The sequence below is a fragment of the Neoarius graeffei genome, chromosome 27, assembly GCF_027579695.1.
Source record: "Neoarius graeffei isolate fNeoGra1 chromosome 27, fNeoGra1.pri, whole genome shotgun sequence".
Taxonomy (NCBI): domain Eukaryota; kingdom Metazoa; phylum Chordata; class Actinopteri; order Siluriformes; family Ariidae; genus Neoarius; species Neoarius graeffei.
The window spans coordinates 38,994,658-39,013,263 of NC_083595.1; the positions used below are offsets into that span (position 1 = coordinate 38,994,658).

Here is an 18,606-nt window from a genome sequence, read left to right on the forward strand (position 1 = left end):
ACTTAGGGTCATTCCACATCAATTCAAACGCGGCCCACGCACTTGGGTCTCAAAAAATTCTGAAAAAATCACCAGATGTACCCATGTTACCTAGGAGAAACACTGTAAATGTATTTGAATGTAAAATGTATACTTTCCATGTTACAGCCAGTTTTACTGGGCGAGGGGGGTGTCAATTTTGTTCAGACTTTTTTTTTTGTCAAAGTTCACAAGCCCATAGCTCAAGAACTAAACCATGTAGGAGGCTCAAATTTTGCATGCTGGTACATAAATAGGAATAGTATGTAGCACAACTGTCATTTTGGGTCTGGATGATCCTGCATGGTCATAGCACTCCCTCAAAGATGATCAAAATTTTATTGGAGTTTTTGACTGTGCTCTGTTTAGGCCTTCAGAAGACACATTTTTACCCAACATAGGCTCTTGATTTTTTTTCCCTTATTGAGATAAGTAGAAACACACTCAAAAAAAGCAATAAACAGAAAGGAAACTCTATCGGTGTTTGAACAGAAGACCTCACAAGTCTCTCTCAATACTGAGAGTAACCACAGGTGCCCCTAAAATCACTGAATCATTGAAATTGAAAAGGATCCCTCCACCCCTGCACAGGCACTCTCAGGTGATCATGTCAGGGCAAAATTGGTCTTTGGTTATTTACTCTTTACATTAATGTTATAGAAAACATATTGCTCTCTGGTGCATTTTGCCCATGTTCAGGGTGGAAAATAAAAAAGAAAGATTCGAGTAAGACAAGCCAAATTGGTGTTTTTAAAAAGAAGGGATCATGGAGAATAAAGAAAAAAATATTTTAAAAATCTGCGCACATTCCCACAAGGTGTTACGGTGCTCTGAAAATGACATCCAAAATGATTTGTCAGACTTGTGAGGTCTTCTGTTCAAACACTGATAGAGTTTCCTTTCTGTTTATTGCTTTTTTTTTTTTTTAGTGTTTTTCTACTTATCTCAATAAGGGAAAAAAAATCAAGAGCCTAAGACTACGTTCAGACTGCACCCTGAAACGACCCATATCCGATTTTTTTGCCCATATGCGACCTGTATCTGATTTGTTATTGACAATCTGAACGACACAGATCCGATTTTTTTCACATGCGACCCAGGACGCTTGGATATGTGGTCCTAATTCCGATGCATATCCGTTATTTTCACATGCGACTGCAGTCTGACCGGACAGGTCGCATTCATGCGACCTACACGTCATCAACAAGAGACAAATGTCACTATTCTGCGTTGGCTAATCCCGCCTCTTTGGTGGAAAACAACAACATTTGTACAGTTTTCAGAATTTAAATAGACTTTTATAGAATTGATCAAGCTAATGGTGGATTTGGTAGGGACCTGGATGTTGATCTGTTAGCCTGATTAACCCTTTGGTGACTGACCCCTTGAAAATGGTTCCTCCAGGAACGATGACTTTTCAGTTGTCAAGACAACGGAAAAACTACAATACAAAAACAGAAAGATACGTCACAATGCTCTTGTGCACAAAACAAAATGCTCTTGTATTTTAGTTTTTCTGTTGTCTTGACAACTGAAACGTCATCATTCCTGGAGGAACCATTTTCAAGGGGTCAGTCACCAAAGGGTTAAATAAAACAGTTTCTATAACTGATTTGTAACTTAAACCATCCTGTATTACAAGATTATAAGATTGTTCTGGAAATTTCCAGTAATTTGACACCTTCAGTCTCATTAGTCTGCTGCCCACATTAATCAGATTATTGTGTGAGTTCCGCCGCCGCCACAAAAACCACATCGCCAGGTCTCGCCTCATCTCCATGCTTTACTTGCAAACTTGAAGAGTGCGCTTTTTTTTTTGTTTACGTATTACGTAGATGTGCTTATTACGTGTCAATTTGCGCATGCAGGACACTTTTGGGTCGTTTTCCGTTCATATTGGAGATCGCATACAAGTCTCATATAATTGGTAATGTGAACGGCCTAACAAAAAAATCGGATTTCACAACAAATCGGATATGGGTCGTTTCAGGTTGCAGTCTGAACGTAGTGTATGTTGGGTAAAAATGTGTCTTCTGAAGGCCTAAACAGAGCACAGCCAAAAACTCCAATAAAATTTTGATCATCTTTGAGGGAGTGCTATGACCATGCAGGATCATCAAGACCCAAAATGACAGTTTTGCTACATACTATTCCTATTTATGTACCAGCATGCAAAATTTGAGCCTCCTACATGGTTTAGTTCTTGAGCTATGGGTTTGTGAACTTTGACAAAAAAAAAAAGAGTCTGAGCAAAATTGACCCCCCCTCGCCCAGTAAAACTGGCTGTAACATGGAAAGTATACATCTTACATTCAAATACATTTACAGTGTTTCTCCTAGGTAACATGGGTACATCTGGTGATTTTTTTCAGAATTTTTTGAGACCTAAGTGCGCGGGCCCTGGTTGAATTGATGTGGAATGACCCCTTACTTGAGTTGATCTTTGGCTGGATCGAGTCAAAGTTTAAAAAAAAAAAAAAAAGAGGCACCGTTCATCATCAGTGTCGCAGTTCTCAAGATCGAACCAAATCACTGTCCTGAATCATGAATTGAATCACTGTTCTGAATCATTTGAAGCGCATAAAATCTGTGTGCCATCTTGAAACAAATTTTTACCTCCAAATAGCCTGGACTATGTCTGACAGATTTTATCCTGTTGACGGTGGGCGTTCCCACCACGAAAGAAAAACCAATCAAAACCAAAAGAGAGAAAGCGATTATCATGCTATTACCATGTGAATAGTCTTTTATGAATGTGTAATTGCACGCTCTGCGCTTCGACTCCAGTGGGACTGAGTAAGATCCCACTGGACCTTACTAACATCTAAATTGGATGTTTCATCTAATTTAGGTAATTTATCTCATCTCATTATCTCTAGCCGCTTTATCCTTCTACAGGGTCGCAGGCAAGCTGGAGCCTATCCCAGCTGACTACGGGCGAAAGGCGGGGTACACCCTGGACGAGTCGCCAGGTCATCACAGGGCTGACACATAGACACAGACAACCATTCACACTCACATTCACACCTACGCTCAATTTAGAGTCACCAGTTAACCTAACCACCGAACTCTGGTCCGGACCAAACAAGCGGACCGAGACCGAGCTGCAAGGTCGGACTCGGTCCGGACCAAAGGAACCCTGGTGCGGATCTTTTGGAGGTGTGAAAGCAGACCGGACCTAATCCGACAGTTTTGCTTTTTTGTACCTCGGGAGCTTCCGTCGTTTGTCGAGCATTATGGGAAACAGAGTCTTGACATTCCACCGCAAAGTGCAAACACTTTCGGTTGTCAAGGGTCGTTCAGTCACCAGTGGTAGGCGAGTACAAAAAATGAGTAGGGGGCAAACGTGGGCCGAGGAAGAAACGCGTACCCTTGTGGATATATGGGCAGATGTCCACATATCTGAGCTTTTGGAGAGAACACACAAAAATGCCGACGTGTTTGCTGTATTCAGTGAGAAAATGAAGGAGAAGGGGTTCACGCGCTCCCCAGAACAATGTCGGCTAAAAGTGAAGAAACTCTGTCAGACCTACATTACAATCAGGGACATTCTTTCAAAAAGTGGCGGTACTAGCGACGCAAAAAAGAAATTCATCTATTGCGTGAAGAGCCAGAACTGTCACAACATGATGTGCGCTCATCAGCGCTATCCTCCGTAGCCGCCTTGCCCTTTGTCGTCGTCGTTGATAAATTACTTGTACAACAGCATAGTAATCGCACAATTGTGAAAACAGTAAAAACTGGAAAAAACATATAGCTTTGATGACATTAAAAAGAATAACAGCATGGAAAGCCTCCATGACTACTTTTGAACTTAACGCTTTGTGCGCGTGTCGTCTCTGACCAATAGCTGAATGGCCTCAGGGTGCGTGGCTTTGTTGACAGATTTTGGTCCGCTTACTAAAATGTACAGTGTGAAAGCGAACCGCACCAAAATGAAAAAATAAAAAAAACATTTGGTTTGGACCAAAGCAAGTGAACTATCGAACTATCCTGGTCTGAATACACCCTGTGTTTATCATGCTTGTATGATGAAAAACTCGCGAAGATATTTATCTAAATACATGACCTACTCATTCTAAACCTGTCGAGCTTCGCCGGTAAAGCTCTCGACCCCAAGGGGTTAATTGATCACATGCATTTGTGCTTGTTGCAGGTGTGTGTACCATGCAGCAGTGTGGTATTACAACCATTTGGCTGGTCTGATGTCAGTGGTTATGATCACAGAAGACCAGGAGGCCATTAAAGAATATGGCAGTCAGAACAGTGGCGTTTACGTCATCTCGACTCGGGTATGATGTGTATAATTTTGTCTCCTGTATGTCTGACTCCTGTTATGTATTTCACTGTGTCATATTATTTACAAATATATTATTGTAAATGCCTCTTTTCCAGTCAGATTTATTGTAGTAAGGGTGAATGATTCATATGAGTATAAATATGGAGGTGATTGTAGGAAATCATGTGCGCTGATTGGTCGAGAAATTCGGACTGTTTCTCGATAATCGCTTCGAGCGACTCGGCAAAATGGCGGCCAATTGCTTTGTCACCGTAAGTGAGGAAGAATTACAAATTATGAAAGAAAATTCTGTTCCTAAAAGCACTAAAGATGCTACGAAGTTTGATCTAAAACTGTTCGAAGGAAAGGTGGAATTGTGATTTATTTTATCTATTTTAAAACAGTCGGCAGAGATAAGTGACGCAAGTCTGCGCCACACCTTTATTGCATTTGCATGCCGCTTTTGAAGTTTGAAATAAATTACTTTTTTTTACGATTAAAAAAAAAAAATCACCCATGTATTTATACTAAAACAATTATCCGCCTCAGGCTCTTTGAATATGGGTGAATAATAACCTCTGTAATAGACTCTGTACATATGCACCATATTTTTCATGCCATATGTGTTGATGTTATAGGAATATTTGGAAAGTTTCTGGCCAGACCTGCATGCAGCTCAAGAGTTGTATGCCTCTATTGCTCAGACCCTACAAGAGAGAGAGAGTGAAGGAGCAGAGAAAGAGTACTCTGAGCATTTACCTGCAGAGATTCTGGAGGCAGGGATCAAATCTGGCAGGTACATTCAGGTGAGAGCCTCTTGCTTCAGTCAGCGCTGCTTACGCAGAGTTGGTGAAGGAAAAGAACTGTTTTTGTTTTGTCTTTGGTCTAAAGTTACCCTTTACATCCCTTTCTTTCTTCTTTTAAGGGCACACTTAACGTGAACAAGCATCGTGCACAACATGAGGCTTTTGTACGTTATGAGGGCTCTGCAAGCAAGAATACAGGTAGACAAACCCATAAACTCAATATCCAGTTGATCATGTTTAGTTGAATTAGGCAGGCTTATAGTTTTCGTGTTTTTGCCATGTGTCCCCAGAGCTTAACAGTGATGTTCTGATTAATGGAATGAAGCACCGTAATCGGGCAATACACGGTGATGTGGTTGCTGTAGAATTGCTGCCACGTGGTGAGTGGAAGGGCCGGAGCACAGCGTTAACAGAGGGACGAGGAGAGGAGAAAGGAGAGGACATTCAGAGTCAGCCTATGCCGACAGGTAATTACAGAAACCTGCACATCTACCTGTGACTACATGTATGTTATTTACCAGCTGGGAGGTCCGTATCGTGAAATACCGTGACCGAGATCTTGAAAGTACTGAGCGAGGGCCTCTGGGCTGAGGTCAGCATTCAAGGCCGAGGTCACGGTGTTTCACCATACGGACCGACCTTAAGCTGGTAAATAATATATTTATTTTTTCTTTACCAAATTCTAACAGAAAACGAGAGCGCCCGAAAGGGAAAACCGAGCCGAGCCGCCATTTTGAATCCTCATTCACGGCTGTAATGCAAATTGCTTCCTCCTCGGTATACAAGTGCACTTCCATGGCAGGAAAAAAACTACATTTTGCCGCCTATGTAGTCCCCTATTTATACAAAATTGAGTCATTCAGGATTCAGCCATGTTTTTGCTCGGTGTTAGCAAATTACAGGTTTTAGCTTTCTTCTGAAATATTTTCTTTTATTTCTTCTTCCTCAGGGTAGTAAAACTCGCTTTCGCTGTGAACACTGTCGTTATCGCTATCCATGCTGTAAAATTAATGCTATTCTCCTGAGAAATGCTGGCAAAAATTTATAAGATTTTTGATAATCTTATAAATAAATCTTATTTAAAAAAAAAAGATAAACGTTGACAAATTCTGCGATGTTTGTTGTTGTTGTTGTGAACGAGCGAGTTGCCAGAGGTCTGTAATCGGGGTCCGTAACTGGGGTCCGCACCGTAGGATATGGACCTGCTCGCCAGCCAATCAGACCGCAGGATTTGGACCGCGAAAAAAATAAACACTGTTACTACGTCTACTGTTACCCAAGGCTCACATGGTTACCATGGAAATAATGTCTGAAACCACACACTATAGGTTGTACAAAGTGTCTGGAACCACATCAGCATACTATAGGTTGAAACTGTTCTTGGCGAATAAAAAGATAAATTTACTTCAGAAAAGTGCACAGTACTGTGCAAAAGTCTTAGGCACATGTAAAGAAATGCTGTACACCATCAATGGCTTAAAATAAGGAAATGAAATGTTTCAGCATTAAAAAAAAATACTGTAAACAGCAGTACGCCATAATAAATGAAACAAAGTCAATATTTAGTGCGAGACGACCCTTTGCTTCAAAAAAAAAAAAATAGTAGTCTGAGGTACAGTGAGTGCAGTTTGATAAGGAAATGAGCTGTAGGTTTTACTGAGCGTCTTACAGAACCAGCCCCAGTTCTTCTGGACACTTTGACTGTCATACTCGCGTCTTAATTTTGCACCAAAACCCAGCAGCCTTCATTATGTTTTCTTTTTTAATCTGAAAAGTGATCTTTTATGTAATGTACTGCTCAGATACAAACTTTTTTTTTTTCTGTAACCTTTAATTTTGTGCTGGAAAACGAACGTTTGGACTCTAAAATGTTTTTGTACCGACTCGATAACGTAGAAGTCATAAAATAGAAATCTAGAACAAAGTTTGTATGAAAAAATAGGGTGTCTAAGACTTTTGCAAAGTACTGCAAATCAAATATTAAATTTAAATCCAACAATTATTTTGCTCTTACTAATGTTTACTGTTTAGTCAACAACTATGGCCGTGCATTATGAGACTTCATGAGTAAGGTGTGGTTTCAGTAACAGCTTAACCGGGTTTTGTCTTGGAGAACCTTGAGCTACTGTCGCATGGTAGAGTGACATTGATTGATCTGCTTTTAATGTTGAAAGCATTATCAGGTAGATGTAAAGTAGGATAAATATGATTAGTAAAATATCAAGCACTAATTAATGGAAACTAGTACGAGTAACTTTTCCAAAAAATGATTCGTATTACTTTTCTCTCATTCTTTCTGTTCCTGTCTAGGCAGGGTGGTGGGTATCATACAGAGAAACTGGAGGGACTATGTGGTAACATTTCCTCCTCGAGAGGAGCTGCAGACCCAGTCCCGAAACTCTCAGAAGATTCTGGTCATTCCCTGGGACTGCCGCATCCCAAAGATCCGGATTAGCACCCAGCAGGCTGAAGCACTGCAGGTGAGGCTCTACCGGACATATATTAAATAGATTCCATGTCCTAAAATATAATTAAAACATAACTATATATTGTCATATTGTTGTTTGTAACATATGGACCTGTGTAATTACTGTGTAGAATGAGTGTGATACAGATATGTTTTTTATGACCGTGAGTCGGGTAAAAGGCTACATGATTTTGGAACTGAAAACCGAGACTTAGCAGTGCGTCTGAATGATCTAAAGAGACTCATTAGAATTCATTTAACTTTTTTATCCCCCACTGGCTGAAAGACCCGAAGGGGGATTATGTCGTGGCGATTTCCGTCCGTCCGTCTGTCCCAGGAAGGGTGCTCACCTTCTGAAATAAACTCCTCTCTCAATTTTTGGAGCAATTTCACGAAACTTGGCAGGAATCTTTGTTCTATGTCGGTACTACGCATATTGTAATTTCATTAAATTGGGTCACATTATATCAGAGTTACAGCCCTTGATTAACAAAATTATAATTTGGCAATTTCATGAGAGAGTGTTTTGCTTCTGGAATCAACTCCTCTCACAATTTTTGGAGGAATTTCACGAAACTTGGCAGGATTCTTTGTTCTATGTCGGTACTACGCATATTGTAGTTTCGTTAAATTGGGTCACATTTTATCAGAGTTACAGCCCTTGATTAAACAACTGTAAGGTTTTATTCCTTTGTAAGGATAAATAATTGTAAGTATTTATTCTTGACCAAGAAGGCAGTAATTTATTTTGTGACAAAATTGTAAGGATTTATTCTGTTCAGTTAAAATGACCTTCTGTCTCAGCTAGACATTGTTTAAAAATTCCATTCTGTCTGAACATTGCTATCATATCATCAGAACATTCTGCTTATTTTGATATGAAATGATCAGAAATGTGTCTGAACAGCGCCAAGTTTTATAGATTTATATTAGCCTTATTGCTGCACAAAGTGTTAAGACTTTATGATTTTAATATTTTAGAGCTTTTTAAGATCCTTTATTATTTTAATAACTATTATAATACTATAACAGTGATTTTAAACTATTCCTGTGTAACCTGACCTCCCTCCAGTGGAGAAGACACGCACTTCTTTGCTAGACTAGACATAAACATGTCTTTGTTTAAAATTGTCGTAAAAACATCTCTCGCGCTTTGACGTGCGTAAATGCTGAAATTGCTGAATTGCTGAAACATCCGTTGATATGAAATATTATTTTGCTTATGATTGAAGGTTTCATTTACACACACACACTAATGGAATTAAGGAACTCCATTGGAATTAAGATGTGATTTGCTGACTTAGCACAAGATATCCACACATTCACATACGCGCACACATAACGCACACACATCCTACACCCACCCCTCTACACGCACGTACATAGCCAAGGTCTCACACACACACACACACACACACACACACACACACACACACACACACACACACACACACATTTACACATCACACACACATCTGTGCAGACACACACATTCGACAGACACAACACACAAAAACAGCTTTTTGGGATGTTATAAAAGGATGTTTGGAATATTTTAACTTTGGTGGGAAAACTGTGAAACAGCAGTGAAACCGATGTCTGGTTCTCTGTTTTTTTTTTCGCGGTGTTTTCGCTCCAGAATTCTATAGGTGGCACGAGGGCATTAGTCTCGAGAAGAAGTCGTTCCAGCTGGGGGAACCTTTACAACAACCTTGTGCTTTCCCAATTTCACAAAGGTGTGCTTGCTTTATGAAATCAACTGCTCTCACAATTTTTTGGACGAATTTCTCAAAGCTTAGCAAAAGGCCTTGTTATATGACGGTAATCCGCATATTGCGATTTTAATTTCGTTTGTGAAAATTTTCCCAGAGTTTTGACCCTTGATTAAATAACTTGTACTTTGACAATTTCATGAGGGTGTACGTTCTTCTGAAATTAACTCCTCTCACAATTTGTGGAGGAATTTCACCAAACTTGGCAAAAGGCTTTGTTATATGACAGTTATACGCATTTTGAAATTTCATTTAATTTGGGCAGAATTTACCAGAGTTATGCCCTTGATCATTAGCAAACTTGTGCTTTGGCAATTTCATCAAAGTGTGCTTGCTTTCTGAAATCAACTTCCCTCACAATTTTTGGAGGAATTTCATGTAATTTGGCAAAAAGTTTTTATCCCCCGCTGGCTAAAAGGCCTGAAGGTGGATTATGTCGTGGCGATGTCCGTCCCGGGAAGGGTACTCACCTTCTGAAATCAACTCCGCTCGCAATTTTTGGAGGAATTTCACAAAACTTGACAGGATCCTTTGTTATATGTCGGTAATACGTAGATTGTAATTTCGTTCAATTCAGTCACATTTTACCAGAGTTATGGCATAGTTGCCAGTGGGGGATATTGTGCTCTCGGAGCACTCTTGTTATGTGATGCGCAGGGTTCTGCATGAGGGGTTTTAGAGGTGCGGGCCGCCCCCCCCCCCCTTCTGTGATTCCCGCCCCCGTTTAATTTCTGCCGCCCCTTTACAAAAGGAAGAGACGTCCCTTTGTTTTCTTTGTGACCGATAGCCTTTCTCTGTTGGAGTACCGACAACGCGACAACACCCGAGTGTGAAACTCATTTACCAGCAATTAGTTTAGTCAGTCTGATGATTATCGTCTAAGAAAAGCGTTTCACACTTCGGCGTTTTTGACACATTGTTCTTGCGCCGGGAGATAACCAGGGGCCTCCACCAGAGGAGTTTGATTTTCACAAAGCTGCAAAACTATGGGCAGGCATTAGGAACAGGAAGATCACCTTCGAAGTGGATGTTTAGGAAAAGAGGAAAGCAGGTAATTTTGAGTTAGTTTCTTTCAAATATCAAAGCATTTTGTGCAACCATATTTTAGAGATCATGTTAGGCTGTGTAACTATTACAATGCATTTTGTTTGAGTCTGTATGAATGAGTTTAAATTACAATGTCATTTTTCTTTTTTATCTTCTTAGACTGTTAACTGGTGAACATGGATGGAGCAGTGTAAATATAGCCATGGAGCAGTGTAAATATAGCCATAGAGCAGTGTAAATATAGCCATGGAGCAGTGTAAATATAGCCATAGAGCAGTGTAAATATAGCCATAGAGCAGTGTAAATATAGCCATAGAGCAGTGTAAATATAGCCATGGAGCAGTGTAAATATAGCCATGGAGCAGTGTAAATATAGCCATGGAGCAGTGTAAATATAGCCATAGAGCAGTGTAAATATAGCCATGGAGCAGTGTAAATATAGCCATAGAGCAGTGTAAATATAGTTAAAACAACATCTTTTCAATGTACTTTACTCTCTAAAAAATTATTTTTTCCAGTGGTGCCTGCAATTACATTTCCATTTCAAACAATGTCAGCTTTTGTGGAGCAGTGTGAATATAGTTAATACAAAAACTTTTTCTGTACTTTTCTGTTCTTTTTTTGTAGTTTGCTAAATAAAAAAAAAAATATTTTTTCCAGTTCCATTTCAAACAATGTGTCTGAATATGATGTGGAAGTGTGTAATGTTTCATGTATGATGTGTTTTGTACCAGTCCAATTGATTATTCTAAATGATTACTATTTGAGAGTATGTTATGCAAATTGTATGCAAATGACATGTAAATTTATGCAAATTTGTTTCAAGGTCATCCGATTGACCCCCAACCCCCTATATTTTCAATCCGTGGAGAACCCTGGATGCAAACTGGATGTTCATGAATGTTTGCTAAATCTGTCTCAACGCTTGATCAATAACTGTTGCTCTTTTTCTACTGTAATATACGGTACAGGAATACACACAGACCCCCACCTTGAATTTTGCCTCCTTACTCTCTCAGTGATTTGTCTATGAATCCAAAACGTTGCTAGTGTGGCCTCCGTTTTGTTAATTTAATTCAAGACGGGTATTCCAGGTAGTGTTGTTTTTTTTGCAAAACATCTAAAGACTTGTCAATATAGGACCAAAAGAAAAAAAATCACGTGAAGAACTCAACAAAAAAATCAGATGAGAGCAATTGGAATTTGGCTTGCAGTGTGAGCAGGAGTAAATGTGGTACTGTGTGATACTGAGGTGCTTGAATGTTCTGCTGAAGGATCACAGGATGATTGTGCGAGTGGACTCATGGGAGAGCACTTCACTCTACCCCAATGGTCACAGTGTGAGAGTCCTGGGCAAGGCTGGTGAAGTGGAGACTGAAGTTCAGACCATACTGGTGGAGAACTGCATCCATGTGCCTCCATTCTCTGAAGCCCAGGTGAGCAGCACACGGATCGTAAAAAGACTGAGTAGTTGAAATGTTTTTAGGCTCATGCATTCTAACCTTTAACCTGACGTTAGCGAATGATTACAGTGCCATATTGTTTGTTTTTATTATTCGTGATTGGATTAGGGTGAAATAATAAATGGCCATTTTTAGATTTGACACTAACAAAATTGTCCGTTATACTTTAAAATACTGAATATGTATTATATTTATCTTAGTTATTAGCAATATATTCAATCAGTATATTACATTTTGTTATTTCTTACATGTACCTGTATTTTTTCCAGTTGCGAGAGATGCCTGTGAACTCTAAGGAGCAGCCGTGGCAGATGGACCAGGCTGAGATGAACTCTCGGAAGGACCTGCGCGACACCCACCTGGTGTTCAGTATCGACCCGCTGGGCTGCGAGGACGTGGATGACACGTTGTCAGTGCGCACCCTGCCAGGGGGAAAGCATCTGGAACTGGGAGTACACATCGCAGATGTCACACACTTTGTTAAAGAGGGTTCTCTCACTGATCTGGAAGCTCGTTCCAGGTATGGGGACTATGATTCATGATAATTCTTACGTCTCAAATAAACAACATCTGGCTAATATCCCACAGCTGTCTCATACCTACTTCTGAGTGACTGTATATTTTTGAGCAGATCCTAGACTATTTTACTGTATGTTCTGTGTTATGTGTCTATTCAGAGCCACAACATATTACCTGGCTGACCGAAGGTATGACATGTTGCCGGCGGTGTTGAGCGCTGACCTCTGCTCACTGCTGGGGGGGGTGGACAGGTGAGTCAGGCCTTCATTTGTCAGACTTTCTATGGTCCGTCAAGGAACCATGAATGTAGGTTTTGAGAAATTAAGATGTTTGGACAGTTGCTTGGCGCTTTGGGGTGAATTTCAAAGGAATCCGCGAATATTTCCTTAACCTTATTCTCATATCTGTTCACGACAACTGTAGCCTGTGTTTCTCAGATTTATTTCTCCCTGATCTGAGGAAAAATAATTACTGTTTATTTGTAATTCATTTATATTAAAAACACTGTTATTTTTATAGTACTTTTCTGTTTGGCTGAGATGTGTAAGTTTAAATCTCAAGACTGTTAGAAACACTACTGTGGAAAAAAAAACAACAAATGTGGGAATTATTGAAGCATGTGTGTACGTATTAAATATATGCGGATTACTAAAGTGTGGAAACCTATCATCTAATGCTTTCCGTATTCCTATAGATATGCCATGAGTGTTATATGGGAGCTGGATGCTGAGTCTCTGGCAGTGTGTAGTGTGTGGTACGGCCGCACACTTATCCGATCCTCTTACCAGCTGCACTATGAGCTGGCCCAGAGCCTGTTAAATGGGGAAGATGTGGAGGTGCCTGAGCTGGCCCAGCTCGAGAGCTCTGAACGGGAACAGAAACGGGCTGAGCTCCTGCAGGCCCTGGAGCAGTTGACTCGAGTGGCCAGGCACCTGCGATCACAAAGGGATAAGGGTGGTGCTTTGGAGCTGGAGGGCATTGAAGTGAGGGCACAGCTGGATGAGGACAAGAACATTGCTGCTCTGGTGCCCAAACAACCTCTGGAGGTGCATGAGACAGTGGCAGAGTGTATGATCAGTGCCAATCACTGGGTGGCACGTAAGATCCAGGAATGTTTCCCACACCAGGCGCTCCTGAGGCGTCATCCACCACCCAGACAGGAGTTCTTCAACCAGTTGGTCGACAGTGCCACGAGTCGTGGCTTCGCCATTGATACAAGGTAGAGAATTAATCATAATGAGCTGGAATATTAGAGCTGCATAAAGTAACTGGAGTGTATTATTAATGTTTCTACAAACTGCTGTATGATTGTATTCAGGTCCAACAAGACTCTGGCTGATTCTTTGGACCAGGCAGTGGATCCACAGGACCCCCTGGTAAACCGGCTGCTGAGGGTGATGGCCACCCAGGCCATGTCTAATGCCCTGTACTTCTCCACTGGAGCCTGCCCAGAGGATCAGTACTACCACTATGGTAAAGCTTATACATTTACTTTTAGTTAGGCCTCAATTTTTTATGAACTGATGAGGTAAAGGTCAGATTTCACCCACCTACTAAAGGAGCAGTCTGTAATGTTTAGACCTCACTGATGCCTGAAAGTTAAATTGCAATTGCAATGAAAATCTAAAAAAAAACTTCCTTTCTCCGTGACTGACTGACTCCACCCCATCTGGTAAAACTTTATATCCCGTAAGTCGCCTTTTATGGAAAAGGGGTGGAGTCAAGCAGCCGTGGACCAGAGTTGATTTCCAGGCCAGAAAAATTAAAAGTTAAGCTGAAATGAAGCAAATATTAAGTATAAGTAAGACATTAAATGTCATTAAATTAAAATTTCTATATGCTTATTATAGGCCTCTAATAATTTTTAAACATTACAAACTGCAGCTTTAAGATCTTGATCTCTGTTGACTAAAATGCTGCTATAAAATGAGCATGATACAAAATTGTATTTATAGTTCTTAAAGGGGTACCAAATATAATATATACAGTTGCTGATGTGTCAAAGTAACGTATTCTTAAGTATTCTATCAAATTTATATACTAGAAAACAACGAAATATCTTGGTAATTGTAAATATAATAGTCGGTACACTAAACGGCACAAGAGTCGCCATTTTTAAAAGACCGTGACGTCAGCCCTACCCACTGCACTAGGAGAGAAGCGTGTAATCATGGCGTCGGGCGCATCAAGTGAAAGCGACAGCTCTGTTGAATCATACGAAGAGATCCCGCAAGACACACTGCAAGCAGGCTATGGCTTAGAAGGGTACCAGTTTGAACCTAGGAGAGGTACACTCGACTCCGGTGATGACGAAAGAAGAGAAGAAAGCTTGAACTCGCTTGGTGTTTTTCAGCGGAAACGAGTGAAAAGACACGTCTGGAGGATCGTTATGCTTTCCATCGGTCCTGTTATTACACCCGAAAGCAACACACTGTGGCATTGTGTAGCCGATCACTTACAATTCATCCTACTTTCCGATTCACACGTGCTATTCCCAACCTCAATGAGCCAACACAACTGGGCACATGCATACGTCATGAGTGTTACGCAGAGAAAATGAACGTGCATTCTGATTGGATAAAATTAATATCATGGCGGGCTGTTCAAACTGCGGAAATAGTTTGCTCGAGCTACTTTCAAAACACTATAACTTTCCAACCTTAGAACAAAAAACTTTTGTAAGTCTTGAATAAGGTTCGTTAATGTGTGTTTTATTGTTATATTTACTCTATATATTGCCCTCTGTTCCCCTTTAAAGAGAGGTTTTGTGGTCGATTAATGCACATTTGTAACCACTTGAATCAAATTTATTACATGAAAATAAAGCAAATTGCCTGTAGAGTTATGCTATTTAAATGCATTGAAAATAATTGAAAGCCTAAGACCCTTCATCGTTGAAAAAAAAAAAGGCTTGGTTTCATTTTAGAAATGAAAAACACTTCTTGGCAGTGGACTCAAACTTTTGGACTCTTGTAACTTAGTGCCTCTCCAGGAACTCAGTCTATTTGTTGACATAAACCGGACACAGACTAAAACATCTGATTCTCACTTGCTCTGTTTATTTCTTATTGGCAGGTCTTGCTCTGGATCGGTACACCCATTTCACTTCTCCAATCAGGCGCTATGCTGACATCATAGTGCATCGTCTTCTCATGGCTGCCGTACAATCAGAGAAAGAGGAGTGTTTTCACAGGAGCTTAGCTAGCAACAAAGAACTGGAGGAAATGGCTCATCAAATCAACAACAGAAACCGAGTAAAGTGTTTAGATTCTTACACAAGAACTGGTGGTTTACAGTTAAGATCATATTCAATGTAATCCAGCATCATCTTTATGATGGACGCACGTACCGTTTCTGGTCTTTATAAAGTCTCTATATAAGTCTTTTGTAATAATCGTTCTTACTATGAACTTTTTTCTGTCTGTTAAATACATAAAATCCAATGCATTACACAATCGCCACTAGGTGACAGAATTATAAGACCAGCTGAAAATATATTATATTCAGTCTACTAGTTATAACACTGAGTGACAGCAGAGTTCTTTGTCACCTGTAGGCAGCTCAGCAAGCTCAGAAGCAGTCCACAGAGCTTTTCCAGTGCCTCTACTTCCGAGATAAGGACCCACTCACTGACGAGCGCTGCATGGCCGACGCTATTATCTACTCCATCAGGGCCAATGGTGTACTGGTCTTTGTCCCACGGTAACCTGCAGCTTAACACTTCTGAAGATACATGAAGTTGTTTAGTTTCTATTTGCAAATCGTATTACAATTAAACCAGTTTCCCAATAAACCATTCCAAATACTTGATATGCTGTAAGAATGAACACTAGAAGATTTGCCCTCGATGTACGACTCTATGTAGGGTTGGGACGCTGTCTCATCTCATCTCAGTATCTCTAGCTGCTTTATCCTGTTCTACAGGGTCGCAGGCAAGCTGGAGCCTATCCCAGCTGACTACGGGCGAAAGGCGGGGTACACCCTGGATAAGTCGCCAGGTCATCACAGGGCTGACACATAGACACAGACAACCATTCACACTCACATTCACACCTACGGTCAATTTAGAGTCACCAGTTAACCTAACCTGCATGTCTTTGGACTGTGGGGGAAACCGGAGCACCCGGAGGAAACCCACGCGGACACGGGGAGAACATGCAAACTCCGCACAGAAAGGCCCTCGCCGGCCACGGGGCTCGAACCCGGACCTTCTTGCTGTGAGGCGACAGTGCTAACCACTACACTACCGTCCCACCCGGTTGGGACGCTGTGTAAAACGTAAATAAAAACAGAATGCAATTATTTGCAAATCCTTTTCAGCCTATATTTAATTGAAATACAACACAAAAACTAGATATTTAATGTTGAAACTGATAAACTTTGTTGTGTTTTGTAAATATGCACTCATTATGAATTTGATGCCTGTAGCACGTTCCAAAAAAGTTAATACAGGGGTAACAAAAGATTGGGAAAGTTACAGCTCAGAAAAAACAAAACCCACCTGTTTGGAACATTCTCCAGGTAAACAGGTTAACTGGTAATTGGAAAGGCTCAGTCATTCACAAGCAAGGATGGGGTGTGGTTCAACACTTTGTGAAAAATTACTGTAACATCATCAAAAGATGCAAAGAATCCAGAGAAATCTCTGCATGTAAGGGGCAAGGCCGAAAACCAACACTGAACACTCGTGACCTTCGATCCCTCAGGCGGCACTGCATTAAAAACCAGCATGATTATATCAAGGATATTGCTACATGAGCTCGGGAACATTTAGGAAAACCATGCAAAGTGAAAGCCATATATCAACAGCACCCAGAAACGCCGCCAAATTCTCTGGACCCGAACTCATCCAAGATGGATTGACCCAAAGTGGAAAAATGTACTGTGATCTGACGAGTGCACATTTTGAATTGTTTTTGGAAATGGTGAACGTTGTGTCCTCTGGGCTAAAGAGGAAAAGGACTATCCAGATTTTTAACAGCACAAAGTTCAAAAGCCAGCATCTGTGACGGTATGGGGGTGTGTTAGTGCCCATGGCATGGGTAACTTGCACATCTGTGAAGGCAACATTAATGCTAGAAGGTACATACAGGTTTTGGAGCAACATATGCTGCCATCCAGACAATATCTTTGTCAGGGACGTCCCAGCTTATTCCAGCAAGACAATACCGAGCAACGTTCTGCACATGTTACAATAGTGTGGCTTCGTAGTAAAAGAGAGCAGGTGCTAAACTGGCCTGTCTCCCACTGAAAATGTGTGGTGCATTATGATGTGCAAAATATGGCAACGGAGACACTGGACAGTTGCGCAAATGAAATTGTATATCAAGCATGAATGGGGGAAAAGTTTCATGTTCAAAACTACAACAGTTAGTGTCCTCAGTTCCCAAATGCTTACTGAGTGTTGTTAAAAGAAAAGGTGATGTAACACAGTGGTAAACATGGCCCTGTCGCAACTTTTTTGGAACATGTTGCAGGCATCAAATTCACAATGAGTGTATATTTACAAAAAACAATAAAGTTTATCAGTCTGAACATGAGGGCGGCACGGTGGTGTAGTGGTTAGCGCTGTCGCCTCACAGCAAGAAGGTCCGGGTTCGATCCCCATGGCTGGCGAGGGCCTTTCTGCACGGAGTTTGCATGTTCTCCCCGTGTCCGCGTGGGTTTCCTTCGGGTGCTCCGGTTTCCCCCACAGTCCAAAGACATGCAGGTTAGGTTAACTGGTGACTCTAAATTGACCGTAGGTGTGAATGTGAGTGTGAATGGTTGTCTGTGTCTATGTGTCAGCCCTGTGATGACCTGGCGACTTGTCCAGGGTGTACCCCGCCTTTCGCCCGTAGTCAGCTGGGATAGGCTCCAGCTTGCCTGCGACCCTGTAGGACAGGATAAAGCGGCTAGAGATGAGAATCTGAACATGAAATATATTGTCTTTGTCTTTTTTTGGAATCGGTGTTGTGTGTGTGTGTGTGTGTGTGTGTGTGTGTGTAGGTATGGCTTGAAGGGTGCGGTGTACCTGAAGAATCGAGAGAGTGAGGTGGTGAGTGTGGGGGATGATGGTGCGTGTGTGTGGCAGGTGGGAACACTGCAGAGGTATCCAGACAGGATCAGCTCCTGCACCAGCACAGGGACAAGCACCTTTCACCTATTCAACCATGTCACAGTGAGTACACACCCTCCTGTTAACCTTAAATTGGAAATAGCCCTGTCCAAGAGGATCTAACCATTTAAACATCAC

General features: G+C 41.1%; 1 protein-coding gene across 2 annotated transcripts in view; it reads left to right on the forward strand.

The window, feature by feature from the left end:
• Nucleotides 1-18,606, forward strand: part of dis3l (DIS3 like exosome 3'-5' exoribonuclease) — a 30,418-nt gene that overhangs the window by 8,129 nt on the left and 3,683 nt on the right. For both annotated transcript variants that reach the window (XM_060911809.1, XM_060911810.1), the window contains 13 exons: nt 4,175-4,310; nt 4,936-5,103; nt 5,223-5,301; nt 5,394-5,570; nt 7,414-7,583; nt 11,664-11,825; nt 12,122-12,372; nt 12,530-12,622; nt 13,066-13,590; nt 13,690-13,844; nt 15,447-15,625; nt 15,928-16,073; nt 18,360-18,531. In XM_060911809.1, coding sequence (XP_060767792.1) covers nt 4,175-4,310; nt 4,936-5,103; nt 5,223-5,301; nt 5,394-5,570; nt 7,414-7,583; nt 11,664-11,825; nt 12,122-12,372; nt 12,530-12,622; nt 13,066-13,590; nt 13,690-13,844; nt 15,447-15,625; nt 15,928-16,073; nt 18,360-18,531 — 2,413 coding nt within the window. The remainder of the gene's footprint in view (nt 1-4,174; nt 4,311-4,935; nt 5,104-5,222; nt 5,302-5,393; nt 5,571-7,413; nt 7,584-11,663; nt 11,826-12,121; nt 12,373-12,529; nt 12,623-13,065; nt 13,591-13,689; nt 13,845-15,446; nt 15,626-15,927; nt 16,074-18,359; nt 18,532-18,606) is intronic.